This window comes from Vanessa cardui, chromosome 21 (genome assembly GCF_905220365.1).
Source record: "Vanessa cardui chromosome 21, ilVanCard2.1, whole genome shotgun sequence".
Lineage (NCBI taxonomy): Eukaryota > Metazoa > Arthropoda > Insecta > Lepidoptera > Nymphalidae > Vanessa > Vanessa cardui.
This window is the reverse complement of record NC_061143.1, coordinates 8847464-8870157: the sequence shown is the minus strand read 5'-3', so window position 1 is coordinate 8870157 and position 22694 is coordinate 8847464. Positions and strand designations below refer to the sequence as shown.

At 31.7% G+C, this 22694-nt stretch overlaps 1 protein-coding gene and 3 non-coding genes across 6 annotated transcripts in view; all 4 read right to left on the bottom strand.

Moving 5' to 3' along the window:
- The window catches only part of LOC124538820 (protein trachealess), a 197199-nt gene extending 192620 nt beyond the window's left edge, over positions 1 to 4579 (bottom strand). For all 3 annotated transcript variants that reach the window (XM_047116027.1, XM_047116028.1, XM_047116029.1), the window contains exons 1-2: positions 4292 to 4579; positions 2027 to 2322 (exon numbers count right to left, since the gene is read on the bottom strand). In XM_047116027.1, the coding sequence (XP_046971983.1) occupies positions 2027 to 2178 (152 nt within the window). In that variant the 5' untranslated portion in view covers positions 2179 to 2322; positions 4292 to 4579. The remainder of the gene's footprint in view (positions 1 to 2026; positions 2323 to 4291) is intronic.
- A 5177-nt stretch (positions 4580 to 9756) lies between these two features.
- On the bottom strand, positions 9757 to 9828 carry Trnaa-ugc. The gene has a single exon. It is a non-coding gene; the product is annotated as a tRNA-Ala (tRNA).
- A 2194-nt stretch (positions 9829 to 12022) lies between these two features.
- On the bottom strand, positions 12023 to 12094 carry Trnaa-ugc. Its single transcript has one exon. It is a non-coding gene; the product is annotated as a tRNA-Ala (tRNA).
- Positions 12095 to 13434: 1340 nt separating this feature from the next.
- Positions 13435 to 13506, bottom strand: Trnaa-ugc. Its single transcript has one exon. It is a non-coding gene; the product is annotated as a tRNA-Ala (tRNA).
- Between the last annotated feature and the right edge of the window lie 9188 nt (positions 13507 to 22694).

Sequence of the window (22694 nt, the reverse complement as noted above, 5' to 3'; positions counted from 1 at the left end):
AACAAAGTGTTAACGAAAATTTCATTAAATGAATATATTTGATATTATTATGATATTTATTTAAATAAATTACGAAAGGGACAGATATATGTTCGTTTCAATGTAATTTGAAATTTGAACATCATGCTCTGATAACTGAATTTGACTGGGTAAATAAACACTATTAAAGTGCTAGGAAGACTTCAATCTTACTGAATTTATATATTCATCTGTGTTTATATTTTTTATGAAAACATCGTGAGAAAACCTTCATGTAGCGGTGAGAGTCTGAATCATGTCAAAACTTTAAATCATGCGTTTATATTCGAGCATATTTTGAACGGTTTAAATAACGTAAGAACTCCGAATCACATTTTTTTAAATTGTGTTTATGTTGTACTGTGAAAATGAAAAAAGAAAACATATTTGATGTATTTTATTTTTGCATTATAGTTTTTATTGTCTATAGTTATATGTCAGTGTACAATAATATACATATATCATAGTAAATATATAACGCCATAAGGCTAAGTTAAAATGTTTAGTAAAAATGATAAACTATCAAAACGCTTTCAACTAATACATAATGGGCTCTAACTATCAAAATTGATTGAAAAAATATAGTTTTTCAAAGAAGACACGAACCGCCAAACTTTAAGAATAAATATTATAACTACCCGCGAAACAGCTTTCTAATTACCGCTGCTCTTTTTCCATAAAACTTTGAACTTAAATATCTAAAGATTAGCGCTTTTAAATATCAGCTTTATAAAAATGGCATTAAGTATTACAATTCTAATTTTAATATCAATGTAAAAATTGAATTTATAATATTTATTAGTTGTGTGTAGTTAAATAGTTATTATTAGCTGAAATTATTGCATCTATGACATATAGTAAAAATACCTTATACCACAACTTGTAAGGACCACCAGAAGCAAAATAAAGTAGGTATGTTTTGCTACACCCCATCACTGATCTACCATTTAATTGTACATTACATTAAAATTTATTTCCAACAACAAAAGCCATTTTTTTATTTAATATTTCAAGAACCCGTCTGTTCATTGTTGCCTACTTGACATTTCGATTTATTCAAGGATGAACTACACTATCAAATATTAAATTGTACTTTTATTAATTATCTACAATACATCGAGACTACGACAAGCATTATTTGTCCTGACAATCTTGCCAGACCGACTGCTATACTTGGATATTATACTTGTCGGTAGAATTTTGTGCAAACCCCTCTGTGTACCTTGAGCAATACTTAACAATATTGGTTGGCCGTTTGAAGGCAGCCAGTGTGACAACAAATATATAGTATACATCGTGTTAGCTCCTAGGGTTAGTGGGGTATTAGCGATGTTATGACGCATTAATATTTATTACAGCTCCAAAAAACTGAATGTTACTATGTAAAGCCTGCCTTAAGGTTTAAAAGGTTTAGAAAAAAGAGGGCCATACCCCTCTTTTTTTGTATAAATTCTAGCCGTACGAAGTCAAGAAGGGAAAATGATCATATTTAAATTATTATAATTTTCAATGTACAATTTGTAATGCCATTTAAGATCCCAAATAAGCCTTTATCCAGTGTGACGATACACTGGACAAAGGCTTCTTCCCTCATAAGGAAATAGGTTTGGATTCGTCGGCACTTCATTTGACAAATACAGGTTGCGAACGATCCCAAGTAAAATTTTAACCATAAGCATAAATGAAACACATTAAACATTATCCAGATATAAATCCACAACTTTTGTTTAAGATCCACATCTTCTATCCACTGTGCTGGTTTAAATCATTCTAAATATAAATAAATGAAACAACGTTTCCCCTCTACGATCTTAGATTTTAAATTACCTTCAATACCTTATAATGTAATAATTTACATGTCACCTCATAAAGTATTCCGAACGAACGAGCACGTTGCTTAATTATTCCTAATGAGCACCGCATTAACTGCATTTCCTATATAAAATAACCGAACTTCGATTGGGTGTTTTCGCAATAACTATAGCTTAAAATAAACATGTACACTTACCGGTAATACGGAAAAGCTTGGGGCACATGCAGATCCATTGGCATGGATGCGTGTGCATGAGGGTGCGTGTATTCATGTTGCATCATGCCATGCATGCCGTGGCCCAGCATAGCCGCCCAGGGGGAGGATGCGAATCCTCCTGGGTGCTCCATTTTCACTAATTATCACTCGTCCATTCTTGTTTCGATTTTTTTTAATTCTCACTGTAGTTTGTATACAAACACATGGTTCTAATTAAATGTTAATGTCATTATGACTGTATCACAATATTTAATTGTTTATGATAGTTATTTTTCCTAGAATAGATAATAAAAATAATAATGAAATTTATCCTTGTCCAAGAAGTTTAAGTACATAACTATTTTCGTCACGGTTAAATAACCGAACAACAGTAAAGAGATCTTGTCGCCAGTTCCTTCTTTGATTGAGCTTTGCAACTAATTGAAGTGATAGCGAAATAACTGACATTATTATAATATGCTATATTGTAAGACTCTATATTGACACAATGGCTCCATCTTTTCAGGGAAAGATCCTAAAGATATAAATAATCAAATAAAGGAATATATATAATCCTCTCTAATTATATATTTTAGTTTGTACTCAAAACATCTGGACGTTGGACAAACAGTGCCTAAAAACTCAAAGATTTTTCACTCTAAGAATCAGAATTTCAATTCGACGCTAAATCACATGTAGTATTTTCTCTATTCTCCGCGGCATAATTACTACATTAGCTATGTATGATTTTGTGTTGTTTGAAGTCCTCAACATAAGAAATATATGTAAGTACATTTATCTTCTACTCATATTGAAATTTTATCTTGCTTGTTTCCGCTTAATATTTTTAGTTTAATCTTAATTATCTCATCTATTGATCAAAATATTCTACACATACTATCGATTCTAAAAAAAATATCTAAAATTGATTAAAGTCCTTATATTTCTTTTTATTTATGCATCTTAACATAACAATTAAAAATTCAAGTTATTAATTTATTTGTACAGATACTTATAATAATTCTTTATCATGATATATTAAAAATAGCATTGATTAACGCATCATATTTTTTTTTAATGTTAATAGGTACTTTAATTACACTTTATTTAAAAAAAAAGTTATATGACTTTATAAAAGCGAAGTTAGTGAGGTACGCTGGTCCCGATTGATAAAATTCATGTTAAGAATCCGTAGCAACTTCACATATTCAATGACGGACTTGTAAATTGAATAGTTCACATAAAAGACTACTTGAATAAATTATTGTTTGGATTTAATTCAATTTAAATACTGTGACATGAAGAACCACTTAAGTGAGTCTTGCATGTTATCATACACCAGATCTTTATTACGAATTATTAACACGCACACATAGATAAATATTTTTTTGAATCCGTGACTTATTCAAATGCCCGAAAGCCTAAATATATCTACTCTTTTAATACTTCAATTTATTCATTCACTTTTTCAATGAAAGACAGAAAATAAAAGAAACAACATTATAGTACTTTTAATTTAAATTCCATAAAATTGCAAGAACCTGTGACCGGTAATTTTGTTCAATTAAATTTACTTTATAAACATTTGAGCAATATTTAAAACACATGTACAAAAAGAATTTAAAATATTCTATTTTCCATTTTAATTTTAAATCTTCCTGTCTTAAGGATAAATCAAAGAGAAAACGCCATATCTATTAAATTTCAATTAACATTTAATTACAAAACACACATCTCTGATGTGAAATACAATATTTTTCATATTTAAAATTTGAATAACTATAAGTATAATTCAATGTAATACATAAATCATTGAAGATTTAATTTCGGACCCACTAGTAAGCGTGACCCCGTCATTCGATATATTTACTAATTGCGTGTGCGCACTCAATATTTTTCGTATGTTTTATCGGCACCTATTATTGAAGTCTTTACGATATTTACTCTTCACTAAAGTATTTATTGCGCAGTGTTTTGTTAACCTCAGCGATTACGGGTTTGGGTACTTTTAATGTTTGTGAAGCAATAACATCTGTTTGAGTTGGCTCGGGTGCGCGGGAGTGAAAACTAAGAATCGCTAAATTTACTTTACTAACACTCATCTACAATACCTACTAGCTCAGTGATTTTTAATTATAATAATTTAATTAATATTATTTCTTGTATATATAATGTGTAAATATATTATAGAAAAAAAATTTTTTAAGGTATCATTTGTAGTTTACTACTTTGTGATGCTGAAAAATTAATCGTCTATTACTATACCAGTATTTAAAAGTAGCGTCACTACATCACTATGACACAAAAAAAAATCTAGCACAGGCACAGACTAAAAATCACAAAAATAAAATCCACAGTCACGGCCGCGTCACGATAGAGGAGCCGTAAAATTTAAAAAAACAAAAACAAAAGCGCGCGAACGTCAACTGCCAAACTTTTCCCGCGCGCGCAATGATACGTTCTGAAACGCGCGCGTGTGCATGCGTTATTAACATGCATTTTGGTGAAGACGGCCGCGAACACGTGTGCCGAGTCTGTCGGTCCAGCGGTCATTGAGAGGATGCTATCAAAACTATACTCGTGGATGTGTGCGTCGAACCGGCCCAGCGTACGGCATACGAAACAAGCCCGGCTCGAGCACAGCGGCTCGACGGGGCGTGCTGTCGAATGTCTGAACGTCACGTCGATGTAATTGGGTTACCTTTACGTGACGCGCGCTAGTGTCACGTCTCACGCCATGTTATTGGGGTGTGCCCTAATTATTGCTTTCGCTAATCTTTTGTGTACGGAAAATGTTTTACGATAGATCTATTGGATGTTGCTATAACTGTTATATTTGTGTTTTTATGGTTATTAAAAAAATTACGATTTTGTTTTAACATAATGTTTTTTATACTATTTTTTGTTTCAACTAACGACAAAGAATTTATTTAAAAAGTAATTTATTTAAAAGCATAAACACGTACATATGTATCTACATAATTTAACAAGCTATTTTATATCACGAGATCTTACCGTGTAATTCAGCTTACACGCCAATTTAAATACCTTTAATAAAAAACCTAAAATGCTAACCATTCGAAATGTACAATTATCATCAAAATGCTTTGACAATAAAGGAGATAAGCTCATTTCTCACGACATTACACCTATGACCTAACCCCGAATACATTTTGTTTGTAACTGTCAAGCAATTTTCAAGTGAATGAACTACCAGTCTTACTTGATCCGCTCTTCCCCCCTGTGTTCATATTAGCTCACATAAAAAGGAGGATATGTGATACAAGTTAGGGTTCAATTTATATTTGCTGGTTAGTAATTGCTCAGTGATATGGTACAGTATGACTAATGCGTAACTGTGACTTGAAGGTATGTGTAATTGTTATGTGAAAATGGGAATTTTGGTAATTATACCTTATTTATAAATTCAATAAAAAGAAGATTAAAAAAACAACACTAATATTCCATATTTATTTTAAAATGTGGTAAAATATAAATATATTTTTACATTAAATAAAACTTTATTTTTAAGTTAAAAGAAAATCATACCATGAATAAATTATAAATTTCGTTAATATTTTTTAGTTTACGCAATCCTATAATAATAAATTTGATATTCTTGTAATTGTGTTATACGACCCGTGTGAATAATTTTCCGTGTTATATTTCTACATTTTTCTGTAAAACATTACTTGAAAAAAAAATACACACCGATATACCTATGTAATTTTTTTTACGGGTTAAAAAATAACATTACAACACAAATAACAGCATAAAAAATTATGTAATAAAAATCGACTGTCTTAAAAGCTAGCTAATTTTTAAAGAAATAATCATTTTCATTTTAGTTCTGATAACATTTAAAAGCAAAACAAGTAGATATATTAACTAAGAAAATATGAAACGAAACCAAAACTAAATATCATATCATCCAAACGAGAACCGCAACAGAAAACAATACTAATAAAATTAAACCAACAAAGATTATCCTTTAGGCTTTACACAAAAAACCTATAAAAATCGAGTTTTTACACGCGCCTCCAGTGTCACGCACTATAATAGAGCGAAACAGCTATATCGAGCGAGTGCCGATTTAAAATTCAAATGTCGCGTGCTCATTGGTCGTGGAACGTCGATGTAGGGGGGAGTTCTCTGATGGGCGTGGTCAGCTGATTACGTGTGAATTCTGACGGATAATAAATTAGTTTTGTTACAGCATAAGCACCCTTTACGGGCTACGGTGCTACGGCGTAGAGTTTTAAGATGATGAAAATGGGTTTATTAAACTAGGATACTATTTGGTTTTAGAAAGTTGCATTTTGCATTCGAAAATAGCTATTGATCTTAGTTATACAGACTATACGAAAACAATGTTTGTCATTATCTTTATTTAAATTAATATGTACATGTTTCAGGCAGAAACTAGAGAATACACTGTTTTTATTATTTTAAAATGTTTAAAAATAATTTTAGTTTGATAATAAATATGTATATAAAATATGCAATACATATAAAAAATTCGTATATTTTATTTTATTTTTTCAATTATTTCATCAATTTATCGATTAAATTTGATTGCATAATATGCTATATTGTTGACAACCATTAAAGTGTAATTATGTTTAGCAAAATTTAATAACTCAGTTACTCAGTAATGAGAAACAGATAAACAGGCTGCTAATGATACCCAGGACTAAGTACGGGCGTATCCAATATTCAACGTAAGCTATGTATATACATTATATATTTCATGAAATATTATTATTAGGTTTATTTTAATGTATATTCTTATTAAGGTACTTGAAATTTTACTATTATCATCTATCTATTATCATCTATAAGCATCAGAATTTCATACTGACCTTCTGCAAAACCAGCGCATACTTTGTAAACGACAAGTCATACGAATTTGATCGTTATTCTATTAAAAATAAGGTTCACTAGTAACATCTTTGTAAATGTGCAAGCTTTCACATTAGGTATTCTTGAGGCGTAGGCGGCAATCGATAACACTGAGGAAACGAGACCTACCGAAATTCAAGACTTTACAGAGAACATTAAAGGAAAATATACTTTTTTATGGCTATGGAAATACTTTGGCTAATTCTATGTGTAGTTTAAAAACCATTTTATAATAGTAGAAATAAGTTTGCAAAAATATAATACATTTAGTTATACATATCATATACAATGCGAAATTAGCTATTTCGATTTATTTGCTAATAAAGAAAATATTTAAGGCTAATTACGTCTCCAGTATCATGTAAAGCACTATTTTCACACATACTCATTTCTCATGGTGGCTTTTCGGGAAAGTAATGTGAAAATCACAGACGAATTACTCTTTTATGGAGATAACTTGTACTCATTTGTAACTCAAATATAAGACCCATTAATGTAATAAATTTATCACAGCTTCAATGTCTATGGAAAGTGACCTACCATCATTACCCGTCTGTCTACCAATTATATAAAAACAATTAAACTACAAAAGTGTATGTATTCTCTTCTCCTGACCTCTCGCAATCTGATGGGTTGGTAATTCCAACACGAACGAAAATAAGACAGTCGCAATAGCGATTGTTTTATTTACTTTCCGAAGCAAGAGTATCAACACTGACGACTTTCCAAACGCGAAAGCCTTCAGGAATTTCTTGATAGAAAAACCAATAACTCTATATAAGCCCAACATATACATATATTTGATTAACTGCATATAATCATTCGAGGCATTTAATAAGTAAACAATGAACAATATATATATAATGACCAACATAAAAGCTACGAAATACTAACTTACATTTGCAATTTCACAATTTAAAACAGACTCACTTTTACATGTGTAATATTAGTAGAAATGCCCAATATATACGACACCATCGGAGCAATAATTACAGACTGTATTATTGCTCCAAAAATATTATTGTATAGAAACGTAGTTGATTGATGAAAAAACTGATACTAAATAGTAATTATGGAAACAAAAGTATATGTGTAAGATATTATTTGTACTAAAACTATACGACAGGAAGGTATTCGTAAGCCTTACTGCTTCTTGGTGGGTTTGTAAGTAGGTCACAAGACCTCAAAGATTTGCATAACTTTTCTCGGAACACACGAGTCGGAAAAAAATATAGTCTTGCTATTTCTAGCGTAAGTCTTACCCAGACTTTAAATAAAGCAGTGTACACACAGCAGTAGTATCTTCACTTCTATACCATTTATAACAATAAATATTGCTATCGAGTATTATATACGAAAATTGCAAGTCTGTAAGTTTCCTATTCCTTATTCATTTGTTACATTTTATTATATACATACATACCTACTTCTAACTTTCTCAAAACAAAGTGTTGTATTAAGTTGTCTTTTTTTGATTGCAAAATACCTGCTATGTCTCCTACCAGCCATATATTAATGATATCAGAAGCCATCTCTCACAAGTGAACAACAGCTGTGTAAAGTTTTACTCCAATTGAGTGAACGATACTCAAACACATAGAACAAAAACATATATGTAAATATGCCTTAATAGATACAATCTTGTATAAAGTAATGCCTTATATGTTTAATAAACAAATTCTTCAATCGTATAAAAAACTGTAATCGATATCGTATCAGAAAGATAAAAAATATATTTATTCTTAAAAATTAAATATGGCTTTTACAAAGTCGTTAAAATGAGAGTAGTTTAGCGCTAACGCGAGGATTACAGTTTTTATGAAAATTCTTTAATGTATACCAAGCTAGCGTGTCTTAAGTTCATAAAATTATGCTACTTATATTGCTTGCAATAAGAACCAAGTTCGTTTAAAAGTATTATTATAATGAATACTGCGTTACCCGATCTACAGTACGTACAGTTGGCTGTCAAGTCACGTGCCTCCATCGATCCGCAGCCAGACGCCTTGGAGAGGCTGTTTCGGATATTACTACGAAAAACAGGAAAATTTTAAGTAGGAAATGGACGTTCAACATAAAAAATTATATTAAATTAAATTGTATTACAACATTAATGAGATATACATACATTTCATAACTTCAAATCACTTCTAAAAATACTTTGGTAAAGATGGTAGTAGTTAAATGACGATTCAAAAGTTCTTGTAAAAGCATACTTCAATAAAGTTTATTTTGATTTTGATTTTTATATTTTGGTTTCATTCGTTAATCAGAAATCAGAAGCTTCTGTACCGATCAATTACTGGTCTACCAGTATAGATCTGATAAACGTCCATTAAGCAAATACAATCTCATTTGTATTAAGGTTACCGTCTTTATTCTTACATTAATCATCTCACGCGCTGAGACATCTTGTAAGCACAAGCGCCACTCATACTGATGCACGCCAATAATTTAACGTGGAGGCGCGCGCCTTCGTGAGTGAAAACTTCTATAGTATCATATATGTATGCTTACTTGTATATACTAAGACAAGTGTCTTTAAACAGACAAACGCACTCTTAAACAAATACTTTGTTTAATAGGTTATAAATGTATCTTCTGATTTCTTTCTAGATACTCATGAATATGTCTATTTATTTTTATATAATATGGCACTATGATTTTATGTTTCCTAATAAAATGGATAATATGGTTTGTTTGCGATGACCTTAAGCCCTTAAAAATATTATCATAGAGTATTTATTTTGTAAAACTTATTTCTGGTAGATGATAAAATTAAAATTTAATGGTAATAATTACAGAATGGTGACTCTACAGCAAAAGATTGGAGATGCCGGGGATCGAACCCGGGGCCTTTCACATGCAAAGCGAACGCTCTACCACTGAGCTACATCCCCGATGACAATTTAAGTGAAACGAATGTGATTTTATTACAATTTACATTACAACATAAATAGAAGTATTTTTGAACTGTAAAATTTTCATAATTATATTGAAGTATATATTTTTTTTGTTAAACGATTAAATACTTTTACGACTAGTCTTAAAGGTTGGTGATGCATTGGAGATGTGAGGAGTGATTAAAATTTCTTACAGCACAAATATCTGTGGGCGGCAGTGACCTCAGATAAGATCCCTTTGTCCGGCCTCTACCTATTTCACAAAAAAAAAAAATTTAAAGATATCTCAACTTAATCAATCTCTAAAATATAATCATATTTCGATACGTTTACAGTATGTAAACGTATCAAACCTTCAAGACATCTGATGAACTTTAAAATGATCACACGTATCTGAGTACCAGATCGGGCTCAAAGTATTAGGTTGGGGAAAAAGTCTTTTCGCATATACGTAGTATGTATGAACTTGTAATAAAATCTCTTTGGCTATACAATTTGTATCTGGCTGGTTTTGGTATCATTAAAAAGTTTTAATTTTAAAGAAGGCACTTCCAAATTCAAATTAGGAATTTGTGTGATTTTCATTTGTTTTTGTTGTTGTTAAAATGAGTGAATCTAAAGAAGAAATTCGATACATTTTAAAATTTTACTATAAAAAAGGTAAAAATGCAACTCAAGTTGCGAAAAAAATTTGTGACGTTTATGGACCTAATGCAGTATCTGTGAGAGTAGCGCAAGTTTGGTTTAAGCGTTTTCAAGCCGGAAATTTTGATATCAAAGATGCATCTCGCTCTGGTCGCCCTGTTACGGACAAAATTGATGCCATTTTTGAAAAAGTGTAGCAAGATCGGCATATTAGTAGTTACGATGTAGCTGAAGAACTGGCAATTGACCACAAAACGGTTTTGACTCATTTGAATAAAGCTGGGTACACAAAAAAGCTCGATATATGGGTGCCTCATGAACTCACTGAAAGAAACCTAATGAACCGTGTACTCATTTGTGATTCTTTATTACGACGTAATGAAACCGAACCATTTTTGAAGAAGCTGATAACTGGTGATGAAAAGTGGATCACATACGACAAGAACGTGCGAAAAAGATCGTGGTCAAAGGCCGGTCAAGCTTCACAGACTGTGGCAAAACCCGGATTAACTCGCAACAAGGTAATGCTGTGTGTATGGTGGGATTGGAAGGGCATCATTCATTATGAGCTGTTACCGCCCGGCAGGACCATCGATTCAGAACTGTATTGCGAACAATTGATGAGATTGAAGCAAGAAATTGAGAGAAAGCGGCCAGAATTGATCAACAGAATGGTGTGGTTTTCCACCATGACAACGCTAGACCTCACACATATTTAGCCACTCAACAAAAATTACGAGAGTTTGGCTGGGAGGTATTAATGCATCCGCCGTATAGTCCTGACCTTGCACCTTCAGATTTTCATCTGTTTCGGTCTCTGCAGAATTCCTTAGGCAGTGTCAGGTTAACATCACGAGAGGACTGCCAAAATCACTTGTCGCAGTTTTTCGATCAGAAGCCCCAAAATTTTTACAGCAATGGGATCATGTCACTACCAACAAGATAGCAAAAAGTTATGGAACAAAATGGCACCTACATACTTTAGTCAAATGTAAATAAAGTATAAAAAAAAACTTTTTGAATTTTCATATAAAATACGAAGAAACATTTTCCCCAACCTTTTATATCACCCTTCTGGCGAAATAAACTACACATAGCAAATCATGTAGAAAAAAGCCTACACCCAGCTCCGTGCCCAGAACACGTGAATCTCTACCAAAGATAGTGGGTAAAAAAACCAAACATCAACACTCTATTTTCATTTGCTTAATTCGTGTCTATAATTCATCCCATCGGTTGAAAATATTCCACATCTGTATTCACCAATACAATCCACCCAATTCAGATTAAAGCATCGTGAAGTAAGCTCTTAACGTCTATGAAAGAGGAAAGCGTCCTTAAATCTGTGGGATAATTAGGTACAAGCTGATAGTTTAAAACCTTAAATTAAGACATTAATATCCACCAATAAAGTAGCCACATATTTTAAAATATGATATCTTTACACAATGGATACAAATCGTCCTTAAATTTCATTAGTTATACTCATTAAGTGTGTGATGATAGCTTTCTAAAAAAATGATATAACATAATAACAAAACATACATGGAGATGCCGGGGATCGAACCCGGGGCCTTTCACATGCAAAGCGAACGCTCTACCACTGAGCTACATCCCCGATGACAGGTTACACGAACGTTAAGCACGGATAGTGTTCTATTTCATGTTTTAATTGGTACACATGTGTGCAAATACATCCAAATGCGGAACGAAGACTGAGAAAACAGTTGATCTAGGAAGTGACGTCACCATTCAGACGTAGAAAAAGCAAGGAGGAATCCATAATGGTTGTCACAGTGGTAACAAATTGGTGACTTATTCTTGATGAATTCCTTAATATTATGTCTGTATATCACTGAAACTTAAATAAACAGTGACCTTCGATATTCATTTTAAATATTTTAGCGAATGGTCGATTATAATATATGTATATATTTTAATATTAGTCCAACACACTGCCAGACTTCGTTCGAAAAGTAAGTCCTACCTCAGGATTGATGGATGGTTGTAGTTCAACAGATTTTATACTGAAAATGAATCAATATTGTCATATCTGTAATTTACATAAACACTAGTGGATCTCACGCGAAACTTCGCGTTTATTCAAAAGTTTTTTTAGGAATTACGAAACCAACTCGTCATATAACAGGTTTATTTGTTTTGTTTTAATTTGATTGTAAGCTGTCGCTCATCTAAATTTAACACCAAAATGATAAAACCTCTTTTATAATACATCAGTTTTTTTAACATCAAATTCTAACTGAACTAATCTATAATCATTAGTTCTGTTAGAATGTTTTCATATTTTTTTTCTTATATAACCACCTCCTGAACGGTAAGTAATATTTTTCCGCTGTCTAAAATTAATTATTTGTTAAAATATATCGTATCAAAATCTCCTTAGAAACAAAAAATGTCGTGTTCGTATGGCTATAAGCTAACTTTTCTGAAGAGAAACCACCCAATCTTCATTTATTTTACCGCCAGGTAATTAAACTTAATATTTTTTATTTCCGGTTTAAAGGACAAAGCAGCCAAAGAGTATAAATAAAAATAAAAAAGCTGAAATTCACGCGGTCGGAACCGGGAGTTCGGCTAGTGTACAATTATTTGAATAAGAAATATTCAAGTAAATGAAATCAAATGTAATCTTATATATATATTTTGGTGCCAATTAAAAACTGTTTAACAGTAATATTTTTATTGTATTTTAATATTAAGGAAAATCTTCCTTTCATTTTACAAGTTCGTTGAAATCAAATTACATGGCTTATTGTTTTACTATCGATAATAATTTTCAAAGTCCTAAGATACATGTTTGGAAACAACGCTTCCAACAATTCCAATTTTTAAAACAACCTACTTATTTCTTAAAATTTAAACAACTATTAATCGCAAGTATTAGTATATAACGATATAAAATAGTAGCTAAAATATGTAAGCAGTTGGTATAAAAAATGGAGATGCCGGGGATCGAACCCGGGGCCTTTCACATGCAAAGCGAACGCTCTACCACTGAGCTACATCCCCTGGTATTATTCTATTATAAAACATTAATCAAATGAATGAAATCTAACACTTGTATAAATAAAAACTTTTAAACATGTAAAAGTCGCCAATCCCAAGACCTAGCGCGCATAAGTATGTGCGCAAACAGAATGGACGTGTGTGTCACTTCTCAGACATACTTCAGCTTTCATTACTCCTAGCTGGAATACCTAGGATAAATTAGTCAAAATATTAATTTCAATTAAAAACAAACAACAATACAATTATTATGACAATCATTATATTACTGTTATTGTAAATTAAAAGAAAGAGATTCTAAGTACGGGACGTGAAGTGGAAGTGACGGGACTTTCACTGGCAGACAGCTGATTGTTAAATTAAGTCGCGGGCACAAATAGTTTTAAATATATTTTATTAACTAATGTAATCTCAGTAGTTCGGGATGACCAAAATAATATTATCGTTTTACAATGATGCTTCAATGTCTCTATCTTTTTCTAGAATGCCCCACGCTATAGTCCAATTGTTTTATAATGACAGCTCAATAATATTTAAAATAAGAAATAGTGTTACATGCCAGTATTAAATGCTATGCCATATAAAATAATATTAATTACAGTTCTACAAATTATTGATCAATTAATTACAATAATAATTATATATAATAAAGTAAATTCAATAGCATCTGCGATATTAATAATTTGCAATAATACTGTGATATAAATTATCATATAGAATCAAATGTCATAACCGTATTGAAGGATAAGGTTACCCTCGTAACACTAACAACTCATAATAACATGTACATTACAAGCAATAACTATTGTACTATAACTGTTTTATATTTTTCAGAAGTCGTCTATGCCGCAGCGCGACTTGGGAAGCTTCACTGTTTAAATATTAAGCTGTTATTATTACACTGTACATTTAGTATTATTGTTAACTTTTTGTTACTTTATCATTAGTATATTATTAAATGTATGTTATATGTATATATTTATAATATATATTTATGTAAGTGTGTGTATATTTGTAGATATATGTGTATATATATGTATGTATGTGTGTATGATGCTTTATGCATCTACTGTACGCTATTTCTTGCACGTGCTAAGGTTGGCTGGTAGATAAGGCTATATAGCCCTATTTAAGCCCGCCTTTTGCTCAATTTATTTTTTGTTAAATAGTTGTGCGTGCAATAAAGTGAATAAATAAATAAATAAATACGTTCCATCGAGCTCTAGTCAGCGTTTTGAAATAGTTATGTTTTGTATATTCGTAGGATTGAGTAGCGTAACTTCTATTGTTATTTTCTTTGAGTTACAAGAAATGTAGACTATATAGAGTCAACTATTAAGAGACATATTTACTTATTGACTATCAAAATTTTCCACATAACCATATAACACATAAAAAAGATTATTATGTATTGTTTGTGTTTGGTGCAAAACACTTGTAAATTCTATCTTTTCATTCTATTTCAAAAAAATCTTTTTTTGTAAATATAGTCACAATATATGTAGTTGTAATTGAAACATACCTTAAAACCTTAGACTAAAAAATGTATTCATACCGTAACGTTTTTTACTGATTTATTTTGTTTAATTTATTTTTATTTCATGCACATTATGCGGTCGGTTGAAATGTAGGTAAAATCGAAGGCGCAAATAAGGCGACGCACAGACTCACAGATGTCATAAAAACCCGACTTCCTTATACAAAGTTAATTTACTTAAATAATCGATAAATCTCGCGCCCGAGTCCGAAATATAACAAAATTCGTGAAAACGCAAAAAGATTGAATATATGAAGCGGTGTGGACGGACGGACCGCAAGAAATCATTATTACGGTGGAATCCATACAAATAATTGGCCCGTAAACATGTCAGGGCGGCGTCTCTACCATGTATATTACATTAGGGGTGACGCTTTGTTTCGACAACATTTTTTATTATTAAAAAGTATTAAAACTAATATTTCAATAAAAAATATACCAATGATTTTTTTTTAAAGTACTTTCATCGTTGTTACTAATTTAAAACTATTTATCGGTTTATATAATAAATAAAACGTCACTTGAGTCACGTTCCTTGATACATCGCTTTATAATGAACTAGCTGTGCGTGCAAATTCGTGCACGTTTGGATTTAACAAAAAAATTATTGTTATAGCCTAAGTTACTGCTAAGTTAATTAAAATCGGTCCAGCCGTTCCAAAGATTAGTCGGAACATATAGACAGACTAAAAATATTGTTTTGGTATACGTACCGCTTACACATACATAAGCATTTAGATAAAAGCGATGATTTTAATATTACATACAGACACTCCATTTTTATTATATTAGCTACCCGACCTCGCTTCACACAGGTACAATAATAGCTTATTTACAACTAGTTTCTCTGTACTATACATGTAGGTATTACACAAATAAACCTTTTTTTTTTAATTAGTCTACTTATTGATTAGTTAAAACTAATTTGTTTATGTTTGTTTATAATTGAATATCATCACCAAGTTAATTCGATTTAAAAATAACCAATGGCATAAAATAATTTATTTATTATAAAAAAATATCATTTTCACAGCCCTGAGCGATGCCCGAATCCGTCAATGTCGTATCAATAGAGTGTGGAGGCGATTTTTTGGCGCGCGCGGGTTGAGGCTGCGCCATTGTGCGCAGGCGCAACCGACTAACAATACAAGTGATATCTTCATTCCTATCTAAGCTACGATATTATCTTCGATAACAAATAACCTGTACTGCGTGTCGATGGATATATAATAAATCGATCGATCATAAATAACATTTATCAGACAGTTAGACAGTCCCACAGTTGGGCAACGGTTTTATTAGATATTATGATCATATACCACCCAACATACCCATCCATCCAATTTCACATACCACTATCCTTATACACAAGTTTCTAGACGATTTTACCTTTTATCGTTGAGCGAATGGAGGTTAAAAACAATAATTCAATCACTCATCCGGGTATGGGCCACGATTACGATCCACGTGTTCTTGGGCCTGGCTTAATTCGCTAAAATAAAAAATGTATCATGAATATATTTGAACTGGCATTTTAAAAGTAATAAAATATTTTAAGTTTTTGTAAAAATTGTCTATCGTACAGTAAATATCATATGATTAATTATTATAAAATAACATGTAAATAACATATCATATATACATGTAGAAGAATGACTTGTTAAAAATATTATGAAAGTTCGCATCGCAATAATTATAAAAACATTATTAATACGATGAATACTTATACTCATTAAACAAATTATAAATGTCAGAATTCGCTCTTAAAATTTAATTGTTGTCAATTCCAACATTCCCAACTTATTAATTACCATTTTCGCAATCCTGTAATGAAATTATAATTAGTAGTTTCTTTATGACATTTTAGAAATGGCATTTAATAATAAGATTTATTATTAAAAATTGCTTAGTTGTGTTTTTATTTTCGCTCGGCGATTTCTTGTTTATTGCATATCGTAAAATTGAGTGATAACAATAGCCCAGCAAGTAAGGTTGAACTTTCGATCGAAGCCTTAATGATTAGTTAAAGCTGCAATTAGGAGCAATTAGTGAACTTTCCATTCTATACATGTACGTATTCGTAATATGAGGAAAAACTAAATACATTAATGGAAAGTCAATCAAAGGCGGCACCTGCAGATTTATGACTTTTTTTCATTCGCAATTCCACGGTTTGTCGCTTAAATATTTTAACAATATAAATGCTGGCTCATATACGTGTGATTGCGTGGCCGTACCATAGGTTCCTTTTTGTTCCAAATACGAACGGATGCGCTTGCGCACGGCACATTTCAGCGGCCGATCAATCGATCAATACATCGATCGTTAGTTCGGCATTCCGCCGACAGGTGGCGTCATTGTCCGCCAGTAATTATAATGTAATTAATGTACGGTTTAATTAAACTCATCAGATAAGTCGCCATCATGGCTTATTGATGCTCCAATTAAAGTAATTAAAGGACCTTGTCGCGATCTTCTGATAGGTTGAAATTATAATTACGCCGGGCCGCCGATATCCTTCATAGGAGTGTCAATAAAATTGTCCAATCGACGTTTTACACTTATTAAATATTATAGCAATATTTTTTTATGCACGCTCCGCCTTCCGCACGCTTGTATTCCGGTTTTATAGAAATTAAATAAAAATATATGACGCATAATTTCTCGTTCAATGCAAAATATTTACTGAATTCTTGTTACATATGAGTCCAAGCATCCCTTATATGTTCGATATTCCATCGGTTTACCAGAAAAGTTGGCTAAAATTCCCGAAATTCTAACACATAGACTTTTACACAGACTGTTTATTTAATGTTACATTTCAGGATATATTTATGAATTAGCTTTAAATTTCGAAATATATCTCTAGATAGAAGTGGTTACTAAGAATTGCAGGAGAATCCATGTGGCATCCATCATCGCGAAATCATCGCAACGCACATATTACATTTTAGTTTTGATTCGCGGACAAAAAATTGTTCGATCTTTTTTCCACTCATTATTTTACTACTTTTTAAAGCACATGTTAATGTTTTACCGCTAACTAATTACTGCAATAACAAGCCAGAGAAAATGTGGTTGGTGAGCAGGGGCGCAGGCGCACTTCTGAAAACAATTCACGAAATAATCAGCTGCTATAATTTTAATATACGTTTCGTAAAGCTTCGACCGAATGCTATTTTTAATTTAAAATAAGAATGCAAAAAAAAAAACATGTAATTATAAATTATTATTTACTAGCAACATTGAGCCAATTTCAGCGTTTGGAATAGGTGAATCTAAACCGAATGTTATTTATGTAAATTGTGTTTTTAATTTATCGAAAGGAAACGTTAAATACTTTACTTTTATTTTAAGCAAACATTACATATTAAATCGGTGCGGCTCAAACATCTGATCTAGTGTCAACCGTACGTCAGTCAGCTTCTTACAGATTTTCTTATTTTGAATTAATCCAAACTGCGATTACTCGAGACACAGACACGCAATGCACTCGGCATTGCGTGTCTGTGAATATGTTTATTAGTGGGTCTGTATGCGTGGTCTGATTTGATAGGCGTGAACCTGATAAATCAATTTAAAAGTTTTTATTTATATAAAATTATTTCACGATAGCTAGTAACTTGTAATACCCTAACTGCATTGGAGCAACATAATGAAATATATTCCAAATTGTTTTGAGACAAGGCATGAGACCTTAGGCCAGCTTTGCACTAGTTATATCAAAGTCAAAAATCTTTAATTAAAATAGAAGTGATTACACTTTCTTATTGATAGTCAAAAACCTACGGAATTTAACACTTCAAACCTGAGAAGAACCGACGAAAGAAACTCAGCGAATTCATTTTTTTTTTCATATCATGTTACACAAACAATGTATCTTTTTAATAATATTACAAATATATTTTTGTTATTTGAAATAGCCTGGAGGCGATCATCTGATTCCCAAGGTGTGCAGTCAACTAGAAATTCATTAGTGTTGTAATATTTTTTAGCACACAAACGCTCTTTAACGATTCTTTTGAATTTTGTTATTGAATATTTTTGAACATTTTCTGGGATCCTGTTGTAAAAACGTTTACATTTTCTGAAAAAAGAGTTACTAATCCTGTGCAATCGGGTACTTGGTGTAACAAGTTTATTCTCGTTCCTAGTTATATGGAATGTACGTCACTTTTTTTGGGAAAATCATTTATGTTTTTGTGTTCATAGATAACATTATCAAAAACAAATTGAGAAGCGACAGTCATTATTTTAATAACTTTAAATTTACATCTTAACGAATCTCTTGAGCCCAGGTTATAAATTGCACGAATAGCCCTTTTCTGCAGTACAAAATAGGATTAATGTCACCTGCATTACCCCAGAGTAGGATGCCATATGACAGATATAACTTCTAAGATCTATTGCTTTTAAAAATAAAAGTGTGTTTGGCTTTATACTGGCATTTAGGTATCAGTGCCCAGCAGGTACCGAATATAAAACAGCGTAATATAGTAGGTATGGATATTGCATTTGAAAGGTGCCTCATTTTGCAATGCATGGATGAACTGGCGCTCTGTCAGTTTACTTTACTTCATCTTATACTTTATTGTACATCACAAAAAGAAAAAATTACCTTGGATATAGCCTAATAAAGTAACATACCATTTTTGGCGACCATGTCGCTACATAGCGATATCTTTCAGACAACCAACGGTGTATGTTGCCTTAACCATGATAACCCATGGAATTTGAGATGGGTGGTGCTGTAATAATAATTAACATTGAAAATTAAGAAAAAATGTATACATAAAAAATAAATATTACATTATCAATATATATATATATATATATAAAATTACAAGTATATAGCAATGTAAATACACAAATGTATAAAATAAACCGATAAGCCCTCAAACATATAAAAAAAAGAGAAATATACAAAATCGTAAATATAAAAGAAATTACTGGTGATAAAGCATTTGAAAGAAAAGTGATATTTTACGAGTATTTTTAAAGTATATTAATGTAATTCCAGGTTGTACCTGGAAATAACTATTTCGTTCCCAAGATTGATAGATCATTGACGATCTATACTTCTTACAAGACCGATGTCTGATGACAGTTATGATCACTGATCATCGAGTAGCCCATTTAACATACACAATGGATTATTGACCAAAGCAACAGGATTCCACGCTGATGACCGCGAGATCAATGACTGCTAATCTAAACAATAAGTCCGCTGAAAATTTAAGATATAAAAAAAAATATATTTTTAAAGATTGTAATATTTAAACCTTGCAACACTATGTTTCACTAACTTCATAAAAACAAATAATTATTATTCTAATTTTAAAATATAACATTTCAATTTTATTGCATATTATTTAAATAATGATGAAAATAAAATCATATAAAAGAGAAAGAATTGAATTGAATTTAAAAGAAAAGAATAGAATTATTATTAACTACTTTTCTCCATTTCAAAATTGTTTGTACTTTAATTATCTACCTACAATTTATTTACCATTCAGGTCTCAATGCACTTCAAAGTCAGATTTTAGAGTCCAGTGTCACAGTCGTTAAGTAACTAACAGACAAACATTTATAAGATTCCTCATACCATAGAATACAATTGTTATTGAACGCGAGTTAATGTTGTTCAATATTATACATACATGTGTGGTTTGAAAGATAGCGCACTTACAGAACTTGGGAGATAGCATCGAAACGCCATAACATATACCATAAATGTAGACACTAAGGTTCCGCAGTGCTTAGAGTAGCGTACTATCAACTGATCTCGAAAGATAAGTATTAAATCAAACGACGCCGCTTTTTCAAACTCTATTCTTATTCATTAATGCTTTAAATAAAACGGAAAAAGGCGCTGCGAGTGGGGGGCTGACATAAACCGTCCTGCAAAAAATGAGATTCCAGATTTTAACATAAGCCCGATAAAAACCGAATTGACTCGAAGTCTGCACGATGTATGGGTTCCTCTTAGGTAAGAATGATCTTTTTCTAAAGTACAGCGAAATCTTCGTTTTGAGCTAACGTGTTTTCGTTGAAACGAACATTTTTTCAAGGGAAACTACAAATAAGTCTAATTTAACTCATTTATTTAGTTCGACATGCGTTTATTTATCGACAGATGCATATAATTTGAGTATCTTTTACATTGAATTATACCGAGTAACATCGCGTACTCACATTGCATAAAAACTCTTTTTTATTTTCATTTAATTTTCGAATCATCCAGTTACATGAACATTACCTAAAGCGAGTTCGCTTTAATCGTTTTCAATGAAACAATCTATAACCGATACATTGCGATCGAATATAAAATCGAAAAGCACCGGCTTTTGTCAAAGACGTCGGCTCGTGCAAAAAATACTGTAATTATTTCACTCAAAGGGTAATTTCCACTCATTGTTCTTGAGAAATACCAATTATATACAATTACTTGTATATGACAATGTTTCGTGGCATCGGCCGCGGATTCTTATGTATCGATATAGAATCGATGTCGCAAATGTCTCGGATGCCCGGCGTGTTGGTTTCGGTGCCTTTGTTCTCGTAAAAAGTAGAACAATGAAACCTAAAGAATATTATGTAAGATAGTCGGTTCGGTGTGACAGATAGGTGTGAAAAATTTTGAAGTATTTCAAATCCATTCGCTAGTTTTTATCTGAGGGCATTTTTCAATGTCGTTATCAAAATCGTTCGGAAATCGAATTTTAAATGACGTGTTTTTTGCAAACATTTGTTAAAATAAAAACAATAAAACATTAGATGGTTAGATTTAGACAAAAAGTAATATGTACCTGACCGAAACCTGTTGGACGAGGACTTCTGTTTTACGTTCCTTCCGACTTGCGAACCGGTCGGGATAGAACTGCCTGTCTTACCTTAAACAGATAGATGCGTTAACAAAACAATGAAATAACATATTAATTCCAATGTCGTATTTTTATAATACGAAATACCGTAACAACAACAACAACAACAACAGCCTGTAAATTCCCACTGCTGGGCTAAAGGCCTCCTCTCCCTTTGAGGAGAAGGTTTTTGGAACATATTCCACCACGCTGTTCCAATGCGGGTTGGTGGAATACACATGTGGCAGAATTTCTATGAAATTTGTCACATGCAGGTTTCCTCACGATGTTTTCCTTCACCGCAGAGCACGAGATGAATTATAAAGACAAATTAAGCACATGAAACAGCGGTGCTCGCCTGGGTTTGAACCCGCAATCATCGGTTAAAATGCACGCGTTCTAACCACTGGGCCATCTCGACTCGACGAAATACCGTAACACGAGCAAAACCGAACACCAAATATGTACAATACACTATACAATTGTTCGCTTTCATCTTTTGAAAATAATTTGTATAAAATACTACTTCATCTTTTCTGTCGTTCATATTGCATACCGATGATTATTATATTATTAAGGATCCACAGATTATTAAAGACGCGTTGAATCTTGGCCATTGTTATTAATATTAATCCATAAATAAATCGGAGATGACTTTGTTTCGTAAATGGTTAGAACCAGTTCAAACTAGATTATTCTTTGAAAATAATTTTGTTTAGATTTATATACGAGTATATACTAAATACATTTTATATTCTTATTCGTAGACGTATACAGAATCCTTCATT